At 27.1% G+C, this 20,562-nt stretch overlaps 1 protein-coding gene across 5 annotated transcripts in view; it reads right to left on the bottom strand.

Annotated features, from left to right (window-relative positions):
* Positions 1-3,610: 3,610 nt before the first annotated feature.
* Positions 3,611-20,562, bottom strand: part of LOC147806873 (uncharacterized) — a 76,307-nt gene continuing 59,355 nt past the window's right edge. For 2 of the 5 annotated variants that reach the window (XM_087167367.1, XM_087167370.1), the window contains 3 exons: positions 17,394-17,505; positions 12,418-12,534; positions 3,611-3,886 (listed from right to left, as the gene is read on the bottom strand). Coding sequence is in view for 2 of the 5 variants with exons in the window: in XM_087167370.1 (XP_087023496.1) it covers positions 17,472-17,505 (34 nt within the window). In the remaining 3 variants the exon portion in view is untranslated. Of the gene's footprint in view, positions 3,887-12,417; positions 12,535-14,746; positions 14,780-14,801; positions 15,059-17,393; positions 17,506-20,562 lie in introns of those variants that run through there. The other 3 variants (XM_087167369.1, XM_087167371.1, XM_087167368.1) reach the window with 3 other exon arrangements.

The following is a 20,562-nucleotide window of genomic DNA, read 5'->3' as shown; positions in this document are numbered from 1 at the left end:
TTTAAAATTTCGTATATTTTTTTCTTTTGTCTTTTTTTTACTTTATATTATTTATTTAATGTGTTTTTCGATATATTAAAGGATCCTATATGTAAAAAATATTTTTTTTTTCCTGGAAATTTCAAATAATGCTCAAAAACTCGAAAAATTAGTTTATTTTCATGATATTATTTTTTTAAATTTCTTTTACAATATTTTCACGATTGTTTAGTATGCGAAATGTGTTCTGTGTTTGAAATCAAGTGTCTTTCTTGGTGAAAGAACGCGTAATGGAATAAAAAATAAAATAAAATGGCGGGAAAAAGATTCAAATTTCAAGTCCATCTAACTCCCTTTAATTTAAAGCTATAAATTTAAATCTCGGGCGGAAAGTTGGCCTCTATGAGCCAAACCAACCTACCAAGAAAATTTTTTATACACCATATAGGGGGGGGGGGCAGAAAATGCCCCTTAAGTTTTTTGTTTAGCTAACCGGGAGAGGGTGCTTGAAGCTATGTAGTAGCCTGATCCCCGTATAAACGTGGTTCAATGGCTAAGACCGCGTGCTAGTGACTTACGCCTTAAGAGAGGGGGTGCAGGTTCGAACCCAGGCAGAGGTCAATTTTTAAAATTGTTTACATTTTTTTCTTTTGGTTTTTTTTTACATTATATTATTTATTTAATGTGTTTTTCGATATATTACAGGATCCTATGTGTAAAAAATATTTTTTTTTATTCTTGCAATTTCAAATAATGCTTAAAAACTCGAAAAATTAGTTTATTTTTATCATATTATTTTTTTTAAACTTCTTTTACAATATTTTCACGATAGTTTAGCATGCGAAATGTATTCCGTGTTTGAAATCAAGTGTCTTTCTTAGTGAAAGAACCCATAATGGAATAAAAAATAAAATAAAATGGCGGGAAAAAGTTCAAATTTACAGTCCGTCTAACTCCCTTCAATTGAAAGCTATAATTTTAAAACTCGGGCGGAGAGTTTGCCTCTATGGGCCAAACCACACTACCAAGAAAACTTTTTATAGACCATATAGGGGGGCAGAAAATGCCCCTTAAGTTTTTTGTTTAGCTAACCGGGAGAGGGTACTTGAATCTATGTAGTAGCACGATCCCCGTATAAACGTGGTTCAACGGCTAAGACCGCATGCGAGTGACTTACGCCTTAAGCGAGGGGGCGCGAGTTCGAACCCCGGTTGTAGTCAATTTTTTTTAAAAAAATTTTCTTTTGTTTCTTTCGCATTTTATTATTTATTTAATGTGTTTTTCGATATATTATAGGATCCTATATGTAAAAAATATTTTTTTTAATCGTGCAATTTCAAACAATGCTTAAAAACTCGAAAAATTAGTTTATTTTTATCATATTATTTTTTTAAACTTCTTTTGCAATATTTTCACGATAGTTTTGCATGCGAAATGTGTTCTGTGTTTAAAATCAAGTGTCTTTCTTAGTGAAAGATCGCATAATGGAATAAAAAATAAAGAGCAAGGAACTAACGCTTCACCGTTATAAATTTTGAACATTTTATGCCAGTGATATAAACGAAAAAGAACTAGAGCTATAATTAGAACATTTCAAGCATGATTTGGCCTAGTAGAATAAGTTAGATAAATTTGGAATAGATGCATAAAATAGTAAAAAACAACAATCTCGGAGACACGTTTCCATACATTGACGTTTGTCATATTTTTTTCAAGCGTGACATTGGACAATTGTCACTCATGATAACTAGATGTAGTGGCGCACGTTCATTCTCCATACTAAACTTGATAAAAAATGAACTAAAAATGACTTAAATAATGATTTTCAATGATCATTGAAAATGATGTGTAGGAAATAGATTTTAGCAATGTAATAGAAGGCTTCACCTCTCAAAACGCGTAAAAAGTATTGCTACCTTAAACTTTTGGTGAAAAAAATGTAGTTAAAACTTTTATAATAATGTATCAATGTTTTATTTTCTTAAACCAAAAATTATTCAAAAGTAAAATTTTTTCTTTGAAATTACTCATAAAGAGCCCGAGGGCCCCCAAAACGGTTCTGCTTTTTGGATTATACATTTTCAATTTAAAAAGTTTTATATATTACCTTAACGCTAGTTTCGTGTACAAAATGAATAAATAATGAAAATGTGACCGAGCTTACACTTTATCGTTCTCATTTATCTGCTATATAACTAAAGTTTTTCTGGAGAGTATGCATAGCGCTATCGAAAGACGGAGCTCCAAAACTAGCACAGCAGTACGTTGTAGTTTTGGGAGGTAATGTCCCAATAGTTTCGTCAAGAGAGCAGTCCAAAGTTTAAAACAATTATTGTTAATTTTACTTTCTGTGTATTTCACTATATCTCAAAAAATTATAAAAAGAATTTGAAACATTTTTGTTCTCAGTTATAAAATTCGTTTATCCAAAAGAAAATTCTATGCAAAATATAACTTATAGTAAATGCTCATTATTTTATATAATAATAGTCGAAAAATATTTATAATATTATATATTAATAACTGCAAGGTAGAAATTTTTTTCAAAATTTAACTTTTCACTAATTGACCGATTTAACTGAAATTTTGCTATTTAAAATTGCATTCCTTAAAATGATGTAAAAAAATTTTCTACTATACAATTCAGAAATTTTAAGACTTATGTTAAATAAAAAAACAATGATCATTTACTAAAAGATATATTTTGAGTGGAATTAAATTTAAATAAACGAATTTTACAATTGTGAACAAAAATCTTTCAATTCGTTTAAAAAGTAAAAAAAAGAAAAGTAGTAAAAAAAAAATTAACATGAAGGGATCCAAATTTTGGAATTCTCTTCTGTCCAAACTATTGGAACCGTATCTCCAGAGCTCCGGTTGCCCCCAATATCTTGGGGGCCAGACATTTACATCACTAAAAAAAAAAAAAAGCTGGCTTATTCAGAGAAAGTGCATTTTTGTGTCTGATTTCGTAAAATATTGTTACTGTAAGACTGTCTTTTTTGTGTTAAAAGGGCATTTATATTCTATTCCTTTACTATTTGATTAAAAGGGGCCACATACTGTCTTTGGAGATTACTGACCTCATTTCAAATCAACTTAAATAGAGTTTAATACTCATTATATGAATTATTTGTGTTTGCTTATGCTTTACTGCTACTTTATAGCCTGAATTAATAATGCTTTGTTTTTTTAATAAAGTGGAAAACAGTATTCTTTCTTCTTAGAATAAATCAATTATATTTTAAATGGGAATAAAAAGTACATTGAATGCTTAATTTCTGAATCATTTTGATCAATATTAATGTACTTAAGTGTGTACTCAATAAAAGTTAATTTAAAAAAAGGAGCTGTTATGGTACATTGTTTTCAAAAATGCTGCAAATCAAGTTTCGTTTCTTTTTTGCCTACTATGGCAGGTAACACAACTTTTTTTTTTATTATAATTAATTTAAGACAGAAAGTAAGATTTGTATACTATTGAATTTGTAATCTTTGTTGAGAAGAATATAATTACATGTATAGAATTGGCATGTGATGTGAAGATGTGATGATGAATTGGCATGTGAAATGTAAGATACATAATATGTATCTTCAAGAAATGATAAATAAATAAGATACATTTTATTTTGATAATTTTTATTTTTACCTTTTTAATTATTTCTTAGTGGTAAGTAAGAGCACAGCATATATGTAAAAAGTACAAAATAGGACACACAAAAAAAAAAATGTTAGTTGGATCAGAAAATTTGAAGCATGTCTATTTTTTTTTGTTCTTATACAATAGAGAAAGAGTATTGGTAGACAGCTTGACTCTATGATGGTGCAATCACGTAAGGTTTATGACAGCTACTAGTGGCAACATCCTGAGAAAAGGAGCAGCTAAAAGTCTTGTCTGCTTATTCAGCTGTAAAATAGAAGCATTTTTCTTGATAAAAAAAATTGAAATCATGTTACCTTAAAGTTCTGCAGTGGGTCAGAATCTAATCTAAGACATACATTATATTAATATCAGACAACTATGCTAAATAATAAAGAGCTTAATTATTTTTTATGAATTTAAAAAATTTACAATTATATCTATTACATATAACAAAATTAATGACTAAATTTTGACTTGTTATGGCACAGAGATATTCTTCAAAGTGAATGAGTATCTGCATAAATCATAGTAGAAACATGAAGTCCTGGTAAACATATCTCACAGAAAAGCTTTAAGCAGACAATGCTGTGAGATTATTCTCCGGGACAAATGTAAATCATCAGTAAAACAAACAGCAATGTAAATACTAAAAAATTTTTTTATTAAAAACAAATTATATTAAATATTTAAAGAATAATTCCTTAAAAAATCTAGGTAAAAGCTAGAAGAGAACAAGTTGCTTCAAATTAGTATTGCACTCAAGATACCTTGTGAAAATTTCAATGGATGGCTAAGTATATAACTTAAAGCACAGCTTTTTAAATTGTAAATCTAAAAAAGATTGAAAACATTACTTTGAATCAACTTGAGTAACAGAGTGAAAGGGGACATTTAACACAAAAGTATACATTTTAAGAGAAAATTTTTAATAACCAGGAAAGTATTATAAGCATGCACACATACAATTATATATATATAAAATAAAAAATGCCCACGATTTATTAAACCTGGCTCATCCAACATCTTCCGGGACTACTTGCGACACCGTCAGAGTAGTTTCACTACACTTTTGGGTGGAAGTGCTACTCCAACTCATACTTTGGGATTTGGTGCATTCGTCACTTAAAAAATCTAAACATAAAAAAGGAGTTGAAAAGGGTGTTAATATCTGAAGGCATGTTGACGCAGTTAACAGAACATTGGAGCACACATCCACAATTAGGAAATCGCTCTCGTGCTTTGCTAGTCGACCAAAAAGCTTTTATTAACAATAAAAAATTGGCCCACTTCCTCCATGCATGTTTAACTTGTCATGAGGTTGAACTAATTCTCTCAACTCAATCTTCTAGCATTCAGGTGTTCACTCAAGTATTATAGTTATAATGGGTTTTGCAAAAATGAATTTTTGAATCACATAGTTACAGTCTAGTAAAAGAAGTAAAAACTAAAGGAAGATAGTTCTCATTGTTACAATTTTAAGTTATGTCTAAGTGTTGATAGGTTACTGGGTTACAAAGTTACATTGAGAGTTAAATTGTTAAAATTAAATAAATTATTGTTACGAGAGGTTTGATGCTCGGTTTCTTATTTTCAATTCTTTTGCAGGTTTTCCATTTAATCAGGTTATTTACGACTGAAAGAGAGGGGTAGTGTCTGATTAATCTTATTTAATATTTCTATTGCAGAATCCATCAGAGTTTAGACATAAATAACAGCATTTAAAGAACAAGACAATCACAGGATATTACATCACAACATTTAATAGTTAGTCACAGCACAGATTTTTTAAAAATTTATTTTCTTTGCATATGACATAAATGAGCTCACGGCCAACTGCTTGATCGGCGGGTGCACTGCCTACGGTAGAACTTAGTTGCAGAACTGTGGTGAACAATAATTTTGTACAAAATAAGAGGTAAACAGCAGAGCAACAATTTCGTGCTTTTGTATAAACAACTGAAGTTTATTTAAAAATGATAAAAGATTTCGCTTTTGTAAGAGATAATAAGTCTGTGTATAGTTCATTTTGTAAATATACATCTTTAACCTTAGCTGATAATTGTCTTTGCCAGGTCCTGTGAATGTGCCATTTACATAGCAAACGTGAAACCTTTTCAAAAATCGTATTGAATGGATCAGCTGTAAATTTATTATTAGTCATTATACAATAACAATTTAGGTTTGGAATTTTAGATTTAAGAGAAAGAAATACTTAATGGTTTCTGCATCTAAACTGCTAGTAATAAAATGTGCAACTGGATAACTATGTCAAAACTCTGTAACTGAAGTTTATCTAAAAATATGATAAATATTTGTGTTATGAATTAAGCTAAAGAGACTTTACTACATCATCTCAAGTAAAACTTAAATAGAACATTAAACAAGGAAACCCCTATTTCTTTTAGACTGCTCTTATATCTCACAACTTGCAAACTTAATTCTTTATTTTGATCTTTTAGAACAGACACATTTACAGACTGATGGCAGAAATAACTAACTTTTTAAAAAATTAACATAAGCAACTAACTTAACTTTCTGATACAAGAACAATGTTAACCTTAAAGGAGAAAAAATAAATCTTCAAAAAATAACTAAAGCATTACACCAATATTAACAAAAATATGGTTTAATAACACAAGCCTGCGAAATTGAAGTTTTTGAAAAATACAAGAGAAGTTATTGTTGATTTATATGTTATTTGATGTGCTGATTTCGAAAATAATCTTCATTTTTCCTAATCACATTAGGATTTTTTGTAAAATCGATATTAATGTTTTTACTAAAATCCTATTTGGAAAGGAATTTTCTCAAACAAATTTTCAAGTACTATCCAATAACTGCTCTCTTCATTCATTTTGATCTATGTAAAATTTAATCTTGTGAAAGAAAATTGATTTTTGAGCTATCAGCTAATTTTTTATAGGTCAAAATGAATAAAAAATACTGTTACCAGACCGCACAAGTCACCTCTGGTCGAGGGAAAAACAATAAGTTCCTTGCGTTTAAACTTTTTATATCAGTTTCTGGAAAAAATCACCAACATACAATTTTAATTAATTTTTTTTTATTAAGATAGCTTACGTAAAATTGACGATTGACCAAAAATAGCAAATATTGTGTATGTGTACATGAAAGTTTGAAACAAATACAAAACAAGCAAAAAACTTATTGGTAATTTAAAGGTAACGTAAAAAAGAGAAAAGTTTCTATTTAAGGATATACTCGTTTTCCTCTGAAACTTATTTTTGATGATCTTCTTTTATGCTAAATCTCAGATCTATCCCGAGCTATCATCGAACAGTAGTCGGCGAGCATGTTCTTGTCCCATCTTCCTTGATATTTACGCTCCATATATCTGATATCTTGATGGAACCTTTCTTCTTATTCTTCGCTGACTGCTCCTAAATTATCGGGTAAAAAGTTCACATGTGAGCAAAGGAAATGCATTTTTACACTCATGAAGCTACCCAAAGTTTTAAATTTGTCCAGCATTTTCATTACAATTTCCTAATAATCAGGATCCTTGTAATTACCCAGAAATTTACTGACGACATCTTTGAAAGCAACCCAAGTTTCTTTTTCCGTTGCTGCCGTGTCTCAAATTCTTTATCCTTCATGAGTTTGCGGATATCTGGACCAACAAAGATTTCTCCGTTCAACTTGGCTTGGGATAAACCTGAAAACTTTTCGAACGGGTATTTGAAACAATCGCCATATTTTGGAACAGCCTTGACAAACTGCTTCATTACACCTAATTTTATATGTAGCGGAAGTAACAATACTTTTTTCGAATCAACTTAGCTGTTTCGAATAACGTTCTTGGTGCCTGGGTCAAGATTTTGTCGTTTCAGTCATTCTTTTTTTTACCCAATGTTGAGTCTTGTCACGGCTGTCCCATTCACAAATGAAACATGGGAACTTTGTAAATCCACCTTGTTGACCAAGAAGCATGGAGATAACTTTCAAATCACAGGAGATGGTCCAACTGTGATCGATGTATTTTAGTTTGTCTAGGACGAATACCAGGTTTTCATAGCATTCTTTTAAATATACTGAGTGTCCAACTGGTACAGATGCATACTGGCTCCCATGATGAACAGCTTTGAGGCTTCTTTTAGATGAATCTATAAACAGCCTCCACTCATCTTTTTCGTAGATGACATTAAATTTGCTCATCAATCCAGGAACATCAGAACAATATACAAAGTTCTCCTCTTCATCAAAGTACTTAATAAATTCCTTTTCACGATTCCTGTACTAATAAAATGATGTTCCTTTGGCCAATAAGTTTTTTTTCCTTTCTGTCTGGAGCCTAACAATAAATCTGCCTCTTTCAAAAGGCCAAGATCACTGCTCAGATAATTAAGTTCAACCTGAGAGAAGGGCTGAGGTGAACAGGCTACAGGTGGCTTATATTCAATATCGGAGTCTTGAACTTCTGGATGTTCCAAGTCTGAAGAGATGATTGGCAATTCAGTTGGAGGCGCAGGCTCACCAGGTCCATAAGGAACGAGGCATATAGCCGATTTAATACTATCAGGATAAGATATTAGCCTTTGATTTTTCTGGTTATACCCACGAACATAGCAGGAACAAAAATAACAATCATCAAAGTGGTTTTTGGGCTCCCTTCATGTCATAGGAATTCCAAATGAAACACTGCACACAAACTTTATAGAGAGACCACGATTTGTCCTGGTCTCCTAATTTCATGCCAAAATATGCCCATTAGTTGTCTTACATAGTCTGTAATGCTCCTCATGCAATTTTTAACAACACTATACTCGCCGCATACATAACAAAAGCCACCTGGGAAAGTTTTACAATGTCTCGAACTCGAAGTCATGTTTCACGAAACACACAGAAAAAAAGCAGACGTTAAAGTCACTCCCTATTACATTTGCTAGTGTTTCTGAGAGGTCAGCGAACCTAGATAAAAATTCTCGCGACGCTATTGTTAGAGAGAGATTGTGACAGAGTAGTCAGAGAGGGCTGCTTTTGTAGATTTAACCTAAGTAGAATGCTGGTCAGTCAAGAAGTTAAGCAATTCAAAAACGAAATTTTTTTATGATAAATGTTCATAAAAATTCAAGTAAAACTGAATTTTTCAAAAAAACGCAACGTGATAGAAAGTTTTCATTATTATTTTCCATTTCAGCACCAAAAAATACATTAAGTTCAGCTATTAGACCCCTTGAATTTTTTTCATCGAAGGCCTGTGTAATAAAAGTTTATTAACTTCCAGACATAGTTTTTTTCTTCCTCTCTTCTTCAGCCCGCATTTGATTTAGAGTGAAAAAGAGAGACCTTATATTATTTTGAATGTTTATAAGTCAAAATCAATCCTACTGAATATTGATACATGACAATTCATCATTTATTATGAAGTAAGATTTAAATACTTTTAAAAATGACATTAATTAATTTTATTTCTCCCTATTGATAGAAATTGAATGCTAAAATAATAAATTTTTAAAAATTGATGAAGAAAAAAGAAATAATTTTTTTAAAATAATCAATATAATACATTTATTGTTTATTAATAAAGGAGGAAGATACTAACCAGCCTTTCTTTCTAACCAACCAGCTGAATGTCTTTTTCTTAGCCTGCATTTGATTAAAGACAAATACTGGGAAACATCAAAAGATAATTATTCTGAACTTAATTATTTTATTAAAATTTTAATTTACAAACAGAACACTATAACAATACAGTTTTAAAAAAAACACTTAAGGTAAAATGCCACCGTTAATAATATTCAATCGCACAATGTCAGATTCGATTTAAGCGAAATCTTTCAAGTCTTGAAAAGTGATTTCACGTCACTCTCTGAAACCGAATTTAGGACGAGGGTCAGGGAGAGACTGACCGAGATGTGTTATCGGTCGATTAGAGAGAAATTCAAATTGGAATGTAGAATCGCAGTCAAAATAGTGTTGAATCAACTTGCACCTAAACAAGTTGATCTTATTCTGGGAAAGGAAAACAACATTCATCCGAACATTGTTAAGCTCACTTGGTGGTCGAGTTACACAAAGTTTATTCTAAACAAAAATTTTAGAATTTCAAGTCGAGCGCATCAGTACAGAAAACTATATTACGATAAGGAAAGCTTTGTTATCGTAAGGGAAGAGGATGTGAAGTATGCAAGAAAGGCTATAAAGCGATTGCATAAACTTAAAGTCATTGTTCAGAAGGATAATACGCTATCTTCCATAAGTCATTTAAATTCTTGTAAAAATAGCTTACTGATAGAAAGTACATGAAAAGAAATTGCAACATTTAAGTGATTTAACTATTATTTAAATTTTGCCTATTCTACTTTTCAGTGTAGATTCAAATTCAGTGCCTGCCATTGGAAAAAAAAACTTTTCAGTCTGATTATACGAGCTAATAATTCATAATACATTTATTACTTTAATTGAAATAATTAAGTATAATTAAGCTATGTAACAAAATATTGCTAGCTGTTGAGTAAATAATACATGAAATTCATTCAAAATGATGTTATGTAAAGCATTACTCTATAATAGGATTTTAAATAATTTATGATTTGAAATCTTTTAGGGAGAAAGAGAGATATTTTCTAATTATGCTATTTACAATCACCCAGGCACTAATTAAGTTAATTTCTATTAGATGTCTAGTATGTTTTTAAGATGTCACAGTACCTTTGCAACAATTATTTTAAATAAAGATATAATAATTCATTTTGTGGATGCTTTACATGCTCATTTAACTTATAATCAATAATTTATTTTCAAAAAGTAATTAAACTGTTTAATTTTTTTAACATTTTAAAAAAATTTGAAAAAATTCAAAAATTTTAAATCCCTAAGGCTTTTTTATTTGAACATATTTTCAAAAAAAATTTTTTCCCTTGGTGCTTACCATATTCATCTTAACAATTTTGTGCATTTATTTGTTGATTAATCAATTAGAATATTTTTGATAGATTATTTTGTAAAAATGTAGAAAAAAAGGTTAAAAAGGTTTACATATAACATGCTGTAAAAATTTTAATACCTCATAAAATGCTTATTCCATGCACAGTTTAAATAAGTGTATTATACTCAAGATAAAAAAGTAATAATACTTAAATAGAAAAAATTCCTTAGGGATTTAATTAAGATTAAAACACAAAATTATCATCAATGAGGAAAAGCACTCTAAAATCTGTCTGCTGTGCAAGTTTCTGTATTAGGACAATCTAAAATCAGTCATAACTTTTTTAAAAATGTAGATAGATAGATGACTTTTTTTCAGTGAATTTGAAATAGTTTAAAGTTTTATTATAAGCAATAAAAAAATTCGATACTTTGGTCATTATTTGGGTACTGTGACCTCTTAAAAATATTAAATTTTTTTTGCAGACATAAAGCATGTGATTGAAATGGAAAGTAATGAACATAAAAGAATAAATGTATTTTAAATGCAATTAAAATATTTGACTAAAATTTCAAGTATTACTCAAAGCTCTTAGAAATAATATTTCTTTTAAATATACATGTATTAAAATAATTTAAATATCACATTATAAAGTTAACTATTTGATAATAGTAATTATTGTCCAATATGTCATTTGCAATATTGATAAAAACTAATAAAAATTTCATAGCAAATCAAATAATTCAGATGTATTCAGTTTATTCTAAAAATAATTAAGGAGTGGACTTTAAATTAAAAATATTATCTTCCTGGCTTTTTCATTTTCCACTTTATTTTTCATTTGAGTATACTAGGACATTTATCAAAATTAAAAAAGCAAGCCTCTCACAGAGACATAAGTAAGCTTTTCTTCTGTTATCTGTTCAATATTAGATGGCTAAATATATGGTTCATCATTAAATTGGAAGCATTTGAGATGCAACAACATCCTCAAAAATATTCATAGAAAAGATCTGCATAATAAATGTTATTGTGATTTCATAATCAATGTCATGAAATTACTAAAATATTTCTTGTGAACTTAGCTAAAAAAATTTTTTTTCCTTTTAACTTTGAAATGTAAACTAATTATAATAATTATAATAAAAGGCTAAGAAATAGAAGTCCTATCACTTTTTCTTTTTTATTTGTAGTGAAGAGCAGTTCTGGTATGATAACAACAAATGAAAAGGAACAATTCTGGCACCGCCGCTGGAATAGAACACATGAAGAAAAAGGTATTTTGTTGCCGTTGAACATAAAAGAATTTGAAAATGGTTTACCCTACCTTCCAAAAATATATAAACTTATAAATATAGATTTTATATGAATGATAAATAGGTTTAAGTAGCATTCAATTTTACTCAAAAATGATAACTAGCTACAAATTAGATTAAAAAAAATTTTAAATTTAAATCAGTGACATTTAAAAAAAAAAATGCAAGTGGTTTAAATTATGATTTTTCCTCTTTCAATACCTATTCATGTTAAATAATTCCTTGTTAACAATGTTTGATATTTCTGATTCATACCGAAATAAAGACAATAATGTTATCTTTTTAACATATTAATAACTGGTACATTCATATATTTTAAATGGGCATTAAGAAAAGATGTTGGTGCATGCAAAAGTCTCATTCAGACATGTATTCTTTAATCCAACATGCTAAGCAGGGCATGTATTAAAATGTTGAAATTTTTTAAGCACTAGGAGATCCTGAATAACACACAAAAATAATGGGTTAGCGTTATTTTTAAAAAATATCTATAAATTTATTAAAGAAAATTATTTAGAGTCATATAATAATAATAAGAACAAACAGGTATGAAAGTTACAACAATAAATTTAACATGTTAAGCAACATACCGAGCTGGTTCCAAGAGTTTTTTAGCAGTTACACCATCTCCCTGCTTTAACTTGATCAATGCCAATTCAGTCATAGTGAAAGGTATCAAATACATATCATCTTTAACTCACTTTTCACTGAAATATTTCCAATTGTTTAGGATCACAAAAAATATAATTAAACAACCAAAAAATCCTAAAGGACTTTTGAAATGAAATCATAAGTTTTTCTGTATTGTTTAGCTTTATTCATTCACATATAGCACGAAATAATTATTTCTTATATTTTAGTATTTTTATTATTCTTTTGAGGTCAAAATGCAGCAAATTTATATTTTGTTTGAAAATATTCATAAAAATTCATAAAAAGAAGTTTTTAAATAATAACATGTAATATAAGTCTTATAATGTACAATGTTAATCCTTCACTAAATAGTTTTTTTCTTCCTCTTTTTTGAATCAAATTTTCACTTAATCATAATACTTCATTAGAAATTAGAAATTTTTCTCCACTTCCATAAACTTTCTTGTCTTTAGTTAAATAAACTCAGTAAATATTAATGGTTACCTTTTGTAGAAAAATATCCAACATTCTTTTTCTTATCTAGGGAAAAACTATTATTTGGAAAGGAAGTAAAAAGTTTCTTTTAAAACAAAATTTCTTAAAACTTTATGTTAATAAGTAAATCAAAATCAACCAACTACTTTGTGATTCATATGTTTATGCTTATTATCATCTTTTTTAGAGTATAACAAAAGTTTGAAAAAATAATGGACATCAAATATAGCTTAAAAACATAGAAAAAATATTACAAAAATAGAAATTAAATTTTCAAAGCATGAAAATTAATAAAGTCTATTTCAACAAGATATTTTTAAATAATGCAACAACCATTTTTAAACTTTTATCAACATTAATTTTACTAATATAAATCTTTATATCAAGAAGCTGGGAGAAAGCTGTGCACAATTCTTATTAAAATGTAAATTGTGGAAAACACTTTGATTAAAATTTATAAGAAAGCTAATATGAACTAATTTATTTAAGTAATGAATCACAAATTAAAAACTGCCAGTAATTACATAGGCGTCAGAATCTAATAAAACAAATGGGATTGATGAATTAGTCACATCAATTATAAATTAGCTATCAATAATTTTAAAATAAATTTCATTCAACATATTTTATTTTAATATACAAATTAACAAAAAAACAAACACTGGTTTTCATTATTGTAATAATTGTAATTTAATTGAGACAATTATCAGTCAAGATCAGTAGACTACTGATGGACTCTGGTCTACTGATTGAACTATATTTTAGAGTGAATATTTTTAAAGATACATTCTCTTGTAATTAAATTGTTACTGCAGAAATTGTTATTGTTAGAAATTGATCAACTTGTATTAAAGATTTTAAAATTTTGCAATATGATCTACAGATTTAGTTTTTAGCCAAGTTATAGAAATAAGCACCTGTACATTGTTTCTAGATTATATTAATTGAACTGTATTTGTGCTTTTATTTTTATTCGTTAATTTGTAAATCACTCTAGTATTCAGCGGTAAATTACGTGCATGTTAACTAAAGACTATAATACTTAAGTAGTTTTATACAGTATTTTAAACCGAGTTTTTATTTAAACCCAAACAGCCAACAATCAATATAAGGACTCTTGCTGACTTAAACAGAGCACTTAAATTATAGCATAGTGAGGTAACATATATAAAATAAAGGTTCTAAAAATTTAATTGTTAATAATTCTTGCGAGGTAGATACATTTTTTTCTGTAATTTAAAAAATAGATAAAACACTTCTCTTTAAATACTTCTTTTAGGAATGAAGACATTTAATTTCAAATGCTATTATGGAAAGTTTCATGGAACCAGGTGTGCCAAAAATTACGTATGATTCGAAAAATTAAGCAAAGAACGGAGGATATTTACTAAAACATTTTTCTTGTTTAATTTCAAAATTAGATACTAAGATTGTCAGCAGATGGAATCTATGGCTACAAACACCATTGTTCCAACTAAAAAAGTATTTGCAAGAATGTCATGTCTAAATTAATGTCCTTAAACTTGGCCAGGTTTTGCTGCATATGGTAGTCATTTAGAAAAATTTCCTTCTGTTGTCTTTTAATATTATCAGAACTTTTGTTCAATTATGTGCAACTAATTTTGAAACTAAAAAATTACCTAGTTTCTTAAGAACAGTAGAAAAGCAAGTAATTCTATCACCTTCATTTTTTCTTTAGTTAATATTTCAAATTCTAGGTCATTTTTCTGACAGCAAGTATAATGAACAGTAAAATAACATTGCATGAACAATGGGACTTTTATATCTTACATTTTAATGAAGAGGTCTATGCAATAGGGAAGCCTACAAAAAAGAATGTAAGCTATTTATAAAAACGCAAATGAAATTAGTCAGTCTATAATATTGCATGTGCAAATAAAAAAACACACAATAGCAAATAAAGCTAATTACCAATAATTTATTCATTATTATTTTAAAATACAGTCGTTTAAAATTGTATCAAGAAATGACTCCACGGAAACAATCTTCAACTTGATTGATGCGACCCAAATTAGTACCGCTGGCTCGACCAAATTATATACACCTCTCAGTAATATTAATCATGTCGTGTGCCCGCTATATCTAGATAAATATGATTATGAAAAAAATTAGAGACAATAACTAAAAACACACAAAATTCACTGAATTGGTTAAGTAAGAACATTTTAAAAAGTGCAATGTCATTAATTTTGAAACTTCACAAGAAACTTGATTTATGAGTATTTTACAAGATGAAGTTTTAAATAAATTTTATCTAAAACTGATTTTGCCAGCTAAGTGTTACACAATGAGTCAAGATGCAACAAGTTTTCAACTGTGATAAAACTAGTGCTTTTATATATATATATATATATATATATATAATTTCTTAGGGACAATTTCACTTCGATATTCAACGTTTTTGATATAAGTTTAAAAACTATTTTTTATCACAATCAGGCTGAGTTATGAGAGCGAATGCAAAATATATGCCTATTGTGGCAAAATGACCGATGCACAAAAACTAAGTGACAGTACAATAGACTACACATAAATATTTTTGAAAATTAAAAAGAATAAAACAATTTTAGTACTTAAAAAATTTAAAAAAATAAGAATCAAGGAGGAAAAATGTTTTAAGAAATTAAAAAGAATGCATGAAGAAAGATTTTAAGGAATAAGAACTTTAAAAAAAATGAGCCCCACACCAGACTCCAAAGAATGGAAATCAGTACTTGATAACAATACTGTATTTTTCACTGAGGAACCAAAGTATCAATCTCAGACATGATAAATGTTAGTGTATTATTTTTATTTATAAGATAGACAAATGATTCCTGAAAGAAGAAATTATCTGAATTTTCTTCAATGTTGTTTTCTTTTAGTGCTTAATTTTTTATCTTTTCGTATATAAAAAATAAATAAAAGACTTACAGACAAAAGAAACATTAAAACAAACAAATTCCTCCATAGTTGAACTAAGTGTGGCTTTAAAAAAAAGAAGAAAAAAAGATATTAAAGTTTGTAAAATCTATTGCAATAACTGAAAAAAGATTGATGATAAAAACCTCAAGTATTTACTACGAAATCGCACAAATTGAGCAGGTGAAAAAGAAGTTAATCAAATGTATGTTTCGAGATTCACATATTATAATTAATAACACTGTACTAAAAATATTGAGATTTTAAAAATATTCAAAATTTAGCAGTGACAACTGCTGAAAAATTGATAGAAAAACAACAGTAGAATTATCGTATAAGATTATTAATATTCAGTTGCGCAATTTGAATTTTCTGTATCATAGTAATATCTGTGTTTTAAGATATCATGTCCTCCATGAACTCCAAAAAAAAAAACTTAAATCAAGTCTGCGAAAAATCAATTACACAAATAAATACATGATTAGAATTTCTCGCTTCTTAATAATATTGCATTGAAATATCACGATTTAAAAAATCCTGACGATATCAAGTAGCAAAAACTTTAAAAACCTCAACTAAAACTTGGTAGTGTCCTCGTAAAACAAACGATAATAATAAATACATGAATTGAATTTTGCGTGTCACAATAATATTGGAATTTTAAGAACCATGAGAAAATCAGTAGCAGTAACTGCAAAAGAAAAAATAAAACATCGAAATCAGGAATTATAATGATATCCAGCGAGTTGAAATCTCCATCTACAGTTATCATATGAAAATTTCAATCTAATTGCATCCAATTAAAAAACGAGAGCAAATATATAATATTGACTAAATAATTCCTTTATTACAAATCGGAATTTATGACATATTTAAAATCAAAGTTTAAAAGGAATGAAAAAAAAAACACAATTTTTTTTTCTAGGGAACAATAATTGAAATGTTTCCATTTCAGAATTACTTTGAAGACCGTCAACTTAATTATTTTTCTATTCGCCTCCGTGGTTCATTAATTTTTACCGAAGAAGTTATTACAGATGCAAAGTTTTATAAGAGTTAGTTATTACAGATATAAAGCATAGAAACTCAAACAAATCTGCTGAAAAAAAGTTCTTTTGGATCTCATTAAGTACTCAAAAAGAAAAAAAGAGGTGCTTGTAAAGGAGGTATAAATTTCATGTTAACTAGATTTTGTGTAAGTGGTAAAATTTAAGTTTTTGATTAGCGAAATTCCGAGAAAATTTTGTTGAAATATAAATTATTGATTTACGAAAGTCCGTGAATCAATAATCTTGAGATTCGCGGAATTCTGCAAATTAACAGAAGAAACACATGCCTAATAAGAACAAAAATTCCAAATAATCCCAATTTAAAATGAATTTTAAAAATCAAATTGAATAAGTCAAATATATTAAAAAAATAATAGTAGATAAATAAAAAGGATTCTACCTATACATTATTAGCCCTTACTGTTTACATTCAAAACTGCAATGAATTTATCTTAAAAAAAACATACCTTTGGCATCTCAAAGACTAGAAAATATAGTTTTGATTTTGCAAAGAATATTTTCAGTAAGTTCGCGAGATTTTGCTATCATTGGAAAACTGTTCCAATTATACACCAATTCCTAAAAGAAACAATATATAGCTGTAATGAAATATTATAAGTTACAAAATTATAATGTTATGAATAAATGTTAAAATAATTTATAGTGTAATGAATTAAACAGTTTAACACATTTAATCAGCAATATATATATATATATATATATATATATATAACAATATTGCATTCTAGAGATTAAAAATGCAATTTGAATATTTAGTAAAAACGGCAGCTCTAGACACATTAGTTACCCATAAGATTTCTTTTTGTGCGTAATGCAGATTTTTGCTAAACATTTTTAAATAAAAAAAAATTACAATAATAAAAATAAATTCTGCACAAAAAAAATCAAATTCAATTTAACAAAAAATAGCTCAAAAATAATATTGACCCACTGGGGGAAAGATTAGGTAACAAGCAATTGTCCTTAATTAAGACAAATAACCTATTAAAAATACACATAAAGCATGTAAAAAATTTTGCCAAATAATGTTTTTTTTTTTTTCTGAAAAAGTTCCCCCCAGAAGTTTTTTTTTTACGTAAATGAAATTTTTTTTTTGGAAATATCAACTTTGCCATTATCTCATAAAAAATAGAAGTATATTAAATTTAGAAATATTTTCATAATACTCTTTGTTATCTTGTTTTCTCATTTATTACTAAAATAATACTAAACATCTACATTCATTATGTAAAACATTTACAACAAAAAAATGGATAGTTTTAAATCAAATATTGAATAAAAATAAGGTAATTATTTATACTTAATTCATGAATTCATTAAAATAAATAATACAGATCTCAGTGAGCAATGAAGTGAACTCAGTGAACTGATGTGTCAAAATAATTACTGTTTTTTGAAATAAATTTGCCTTCAAAGTACAGATTTCGGATTTTTTTTTTCTTTAGATACATCAGAAATAAATCTGAAAGCTAATTTAGATTATAGTTTAAAAAGTCTTTATTAACAAATTTCCTAACATAAATTTCTTTTCCTTCAATTTTCTAAAGTTGTAACACCTAATATTTTCTTCATGTTTCTCATGGCCAATCATAAAAAATGAATCATATGACCAGAATAAAAATTGCAATTTAAATATTGTTTTAAAATCACTGAGGTTTAAAGTAATTATTTCCATAATTAAAACTTATCTTTAAAAATTATACTTACGTTTAAATTATAATTATATTTTGTTAAAAAATTCATCAACACAAAAATTGTAGTTGGGTATAATATTAGGCAGGTGAAAAACTGAAAACTTTAGCCAAAACGCCATCTTCTTCACGTATGAATAAACACCAAATTTACAAAATACAGAATATGAAACTTCTCATTGAAAAACAAATTATGAAAATAATTTTAGAAACTAACAAGTAGTAGGTAATAAAATTTTTTAAAAAAAACTAATTATAAAGCTTAAGAACACAGATTCTTTTCTTTTAAAAAAAATAAGTGATATAATTCAAAGATGATATGAAAAACTTGTGATACCTATGGTATACTAACAAAACTCATGATATACTAAAAATTTAGAAATGCAATAAATATTTCTTTACATTTTCATTTTAATATTTATCTGTGTTTAGAAATAAAAACTTGTTATTAAACGAAAATTGAAAATATTTACAACATTTAGATAAATGACTTAGTTTAAAAGAAAGAATGTGTGTAAAATATTCAATTTACAAATTTTTTTACAACAATGAGCTCATAAGTAAATAATCAATTTATTTAAAAAAAAATTGATATCAAGAATCTTTATTTAAATAATGATAGTAGAAAATAAAGAGAGTAGAACTTGTAAAATGTAAACTTTTTAAAATTGTTTGATATTTTAAGAATGTAACAGAAAATAATCAAAGTTTAATTAGGCTGAACTTAAAAGTTTAAAAATAATGTTTGTAAACAAAAAATTATTTTAACTTAGGCAAATATACTTTCAAAGAAATTCATTATACTACACTTAATTTTAAAATACTTAATTTTCACTTTTTTCTTAAGCAATCAATTTCATTTTTAAAAACAAAATAATTTGCCATTATTTGAAAGGTACCAAATATTAAAATAAAAAATTAGATTATAACTAAAGTAATAATAAATAAGCTTTCACTAAACAAAACAAGTTTTTTTTAAATCTAATTCAATAAAATCTTAACAATTACAATTAATAACTAACAGATTTTAATTTTGATATTTCAATTTGATTTTAACAAAAAAATTTAATTCATGAAATATGGTATAATTAAAATAAAAGCTAAAAATAAACATAAGATAATTGTTACATTTTTATATAAATTGACATCACATGAAGAATATATGTTAAAAAAATACTGAAACTGAATATAAACAGACTCATTGAATATTTTTGACTAGTAATTTAATAGCCAATATAAAGAAATAAAGAGTTTATAACAAAGGAATATGGTTAAATGATATTTAGAAAAAAGAATTTAAAAAAAACTGGGTCAAAGATTATATTCTTTTATTTTCAAAAATTTAATATAAAAACTAAACTTTAATTTTTTTCAAAAATTTTTTTTTTCAAAAAATGAAGTAGAAATAACAAGAGAAATAGTTCACACTACTTTTTGTATATACAAATAATTACTTATAATTATTTATTTTTTATTTATAATTTTGATTTATTATTAAATTATAAATACAAATATCATGTGTATCAGATATTAATATCATCATGTGTATCAAATATTGGTTTTGGATTTACCAATGAAAATAATGTTTTAAGTCATTAAACTTAATAATGCTGGAACAATCAGACGACCTTTCAGGGACACAAACTTGACAGATTTTCATACTACATACTTTTCTAAAGGTATTGATTTACCAGCTAATCGCTGTTTTAAGCTTGGAACTTTCCTAAAACAGCACATAAAATAAACTGCTTAATATTTTTAAAATTCAAGAAAAATAATTTAAATGCTACGTTGCAGAAAAAAAGAGCTAAAGTTCCAAAATGAGATAAAATTATATTACTTTAAAAACTTATGGTCATAAAAAGTTTTCCGCAATGATATTTAAATGTAGTCTTGTTTTATAAGCAAGACCTTTAATGGAAAA

The sequence above is a fragment of the Parasteatoda tepidariorum genome, chromosome 7 (genome assembly GCF_982258835.1).
Source record: "Parasteatoda tepidariorum strain Cologne lab strain chromosome 7, Ptep-v5.0, whole genome shotgun sequence".
NCBI classification, from domain to species: Eukaryota; Metazoa; Arthropoda; class Arachnida; order Araneae; family Theridiidae; genus Parasteatoda; species Parasteatoda tepidariorum.
This window is presented reverse-complemented; position numbering and strand designations above follow the sequence as displayed.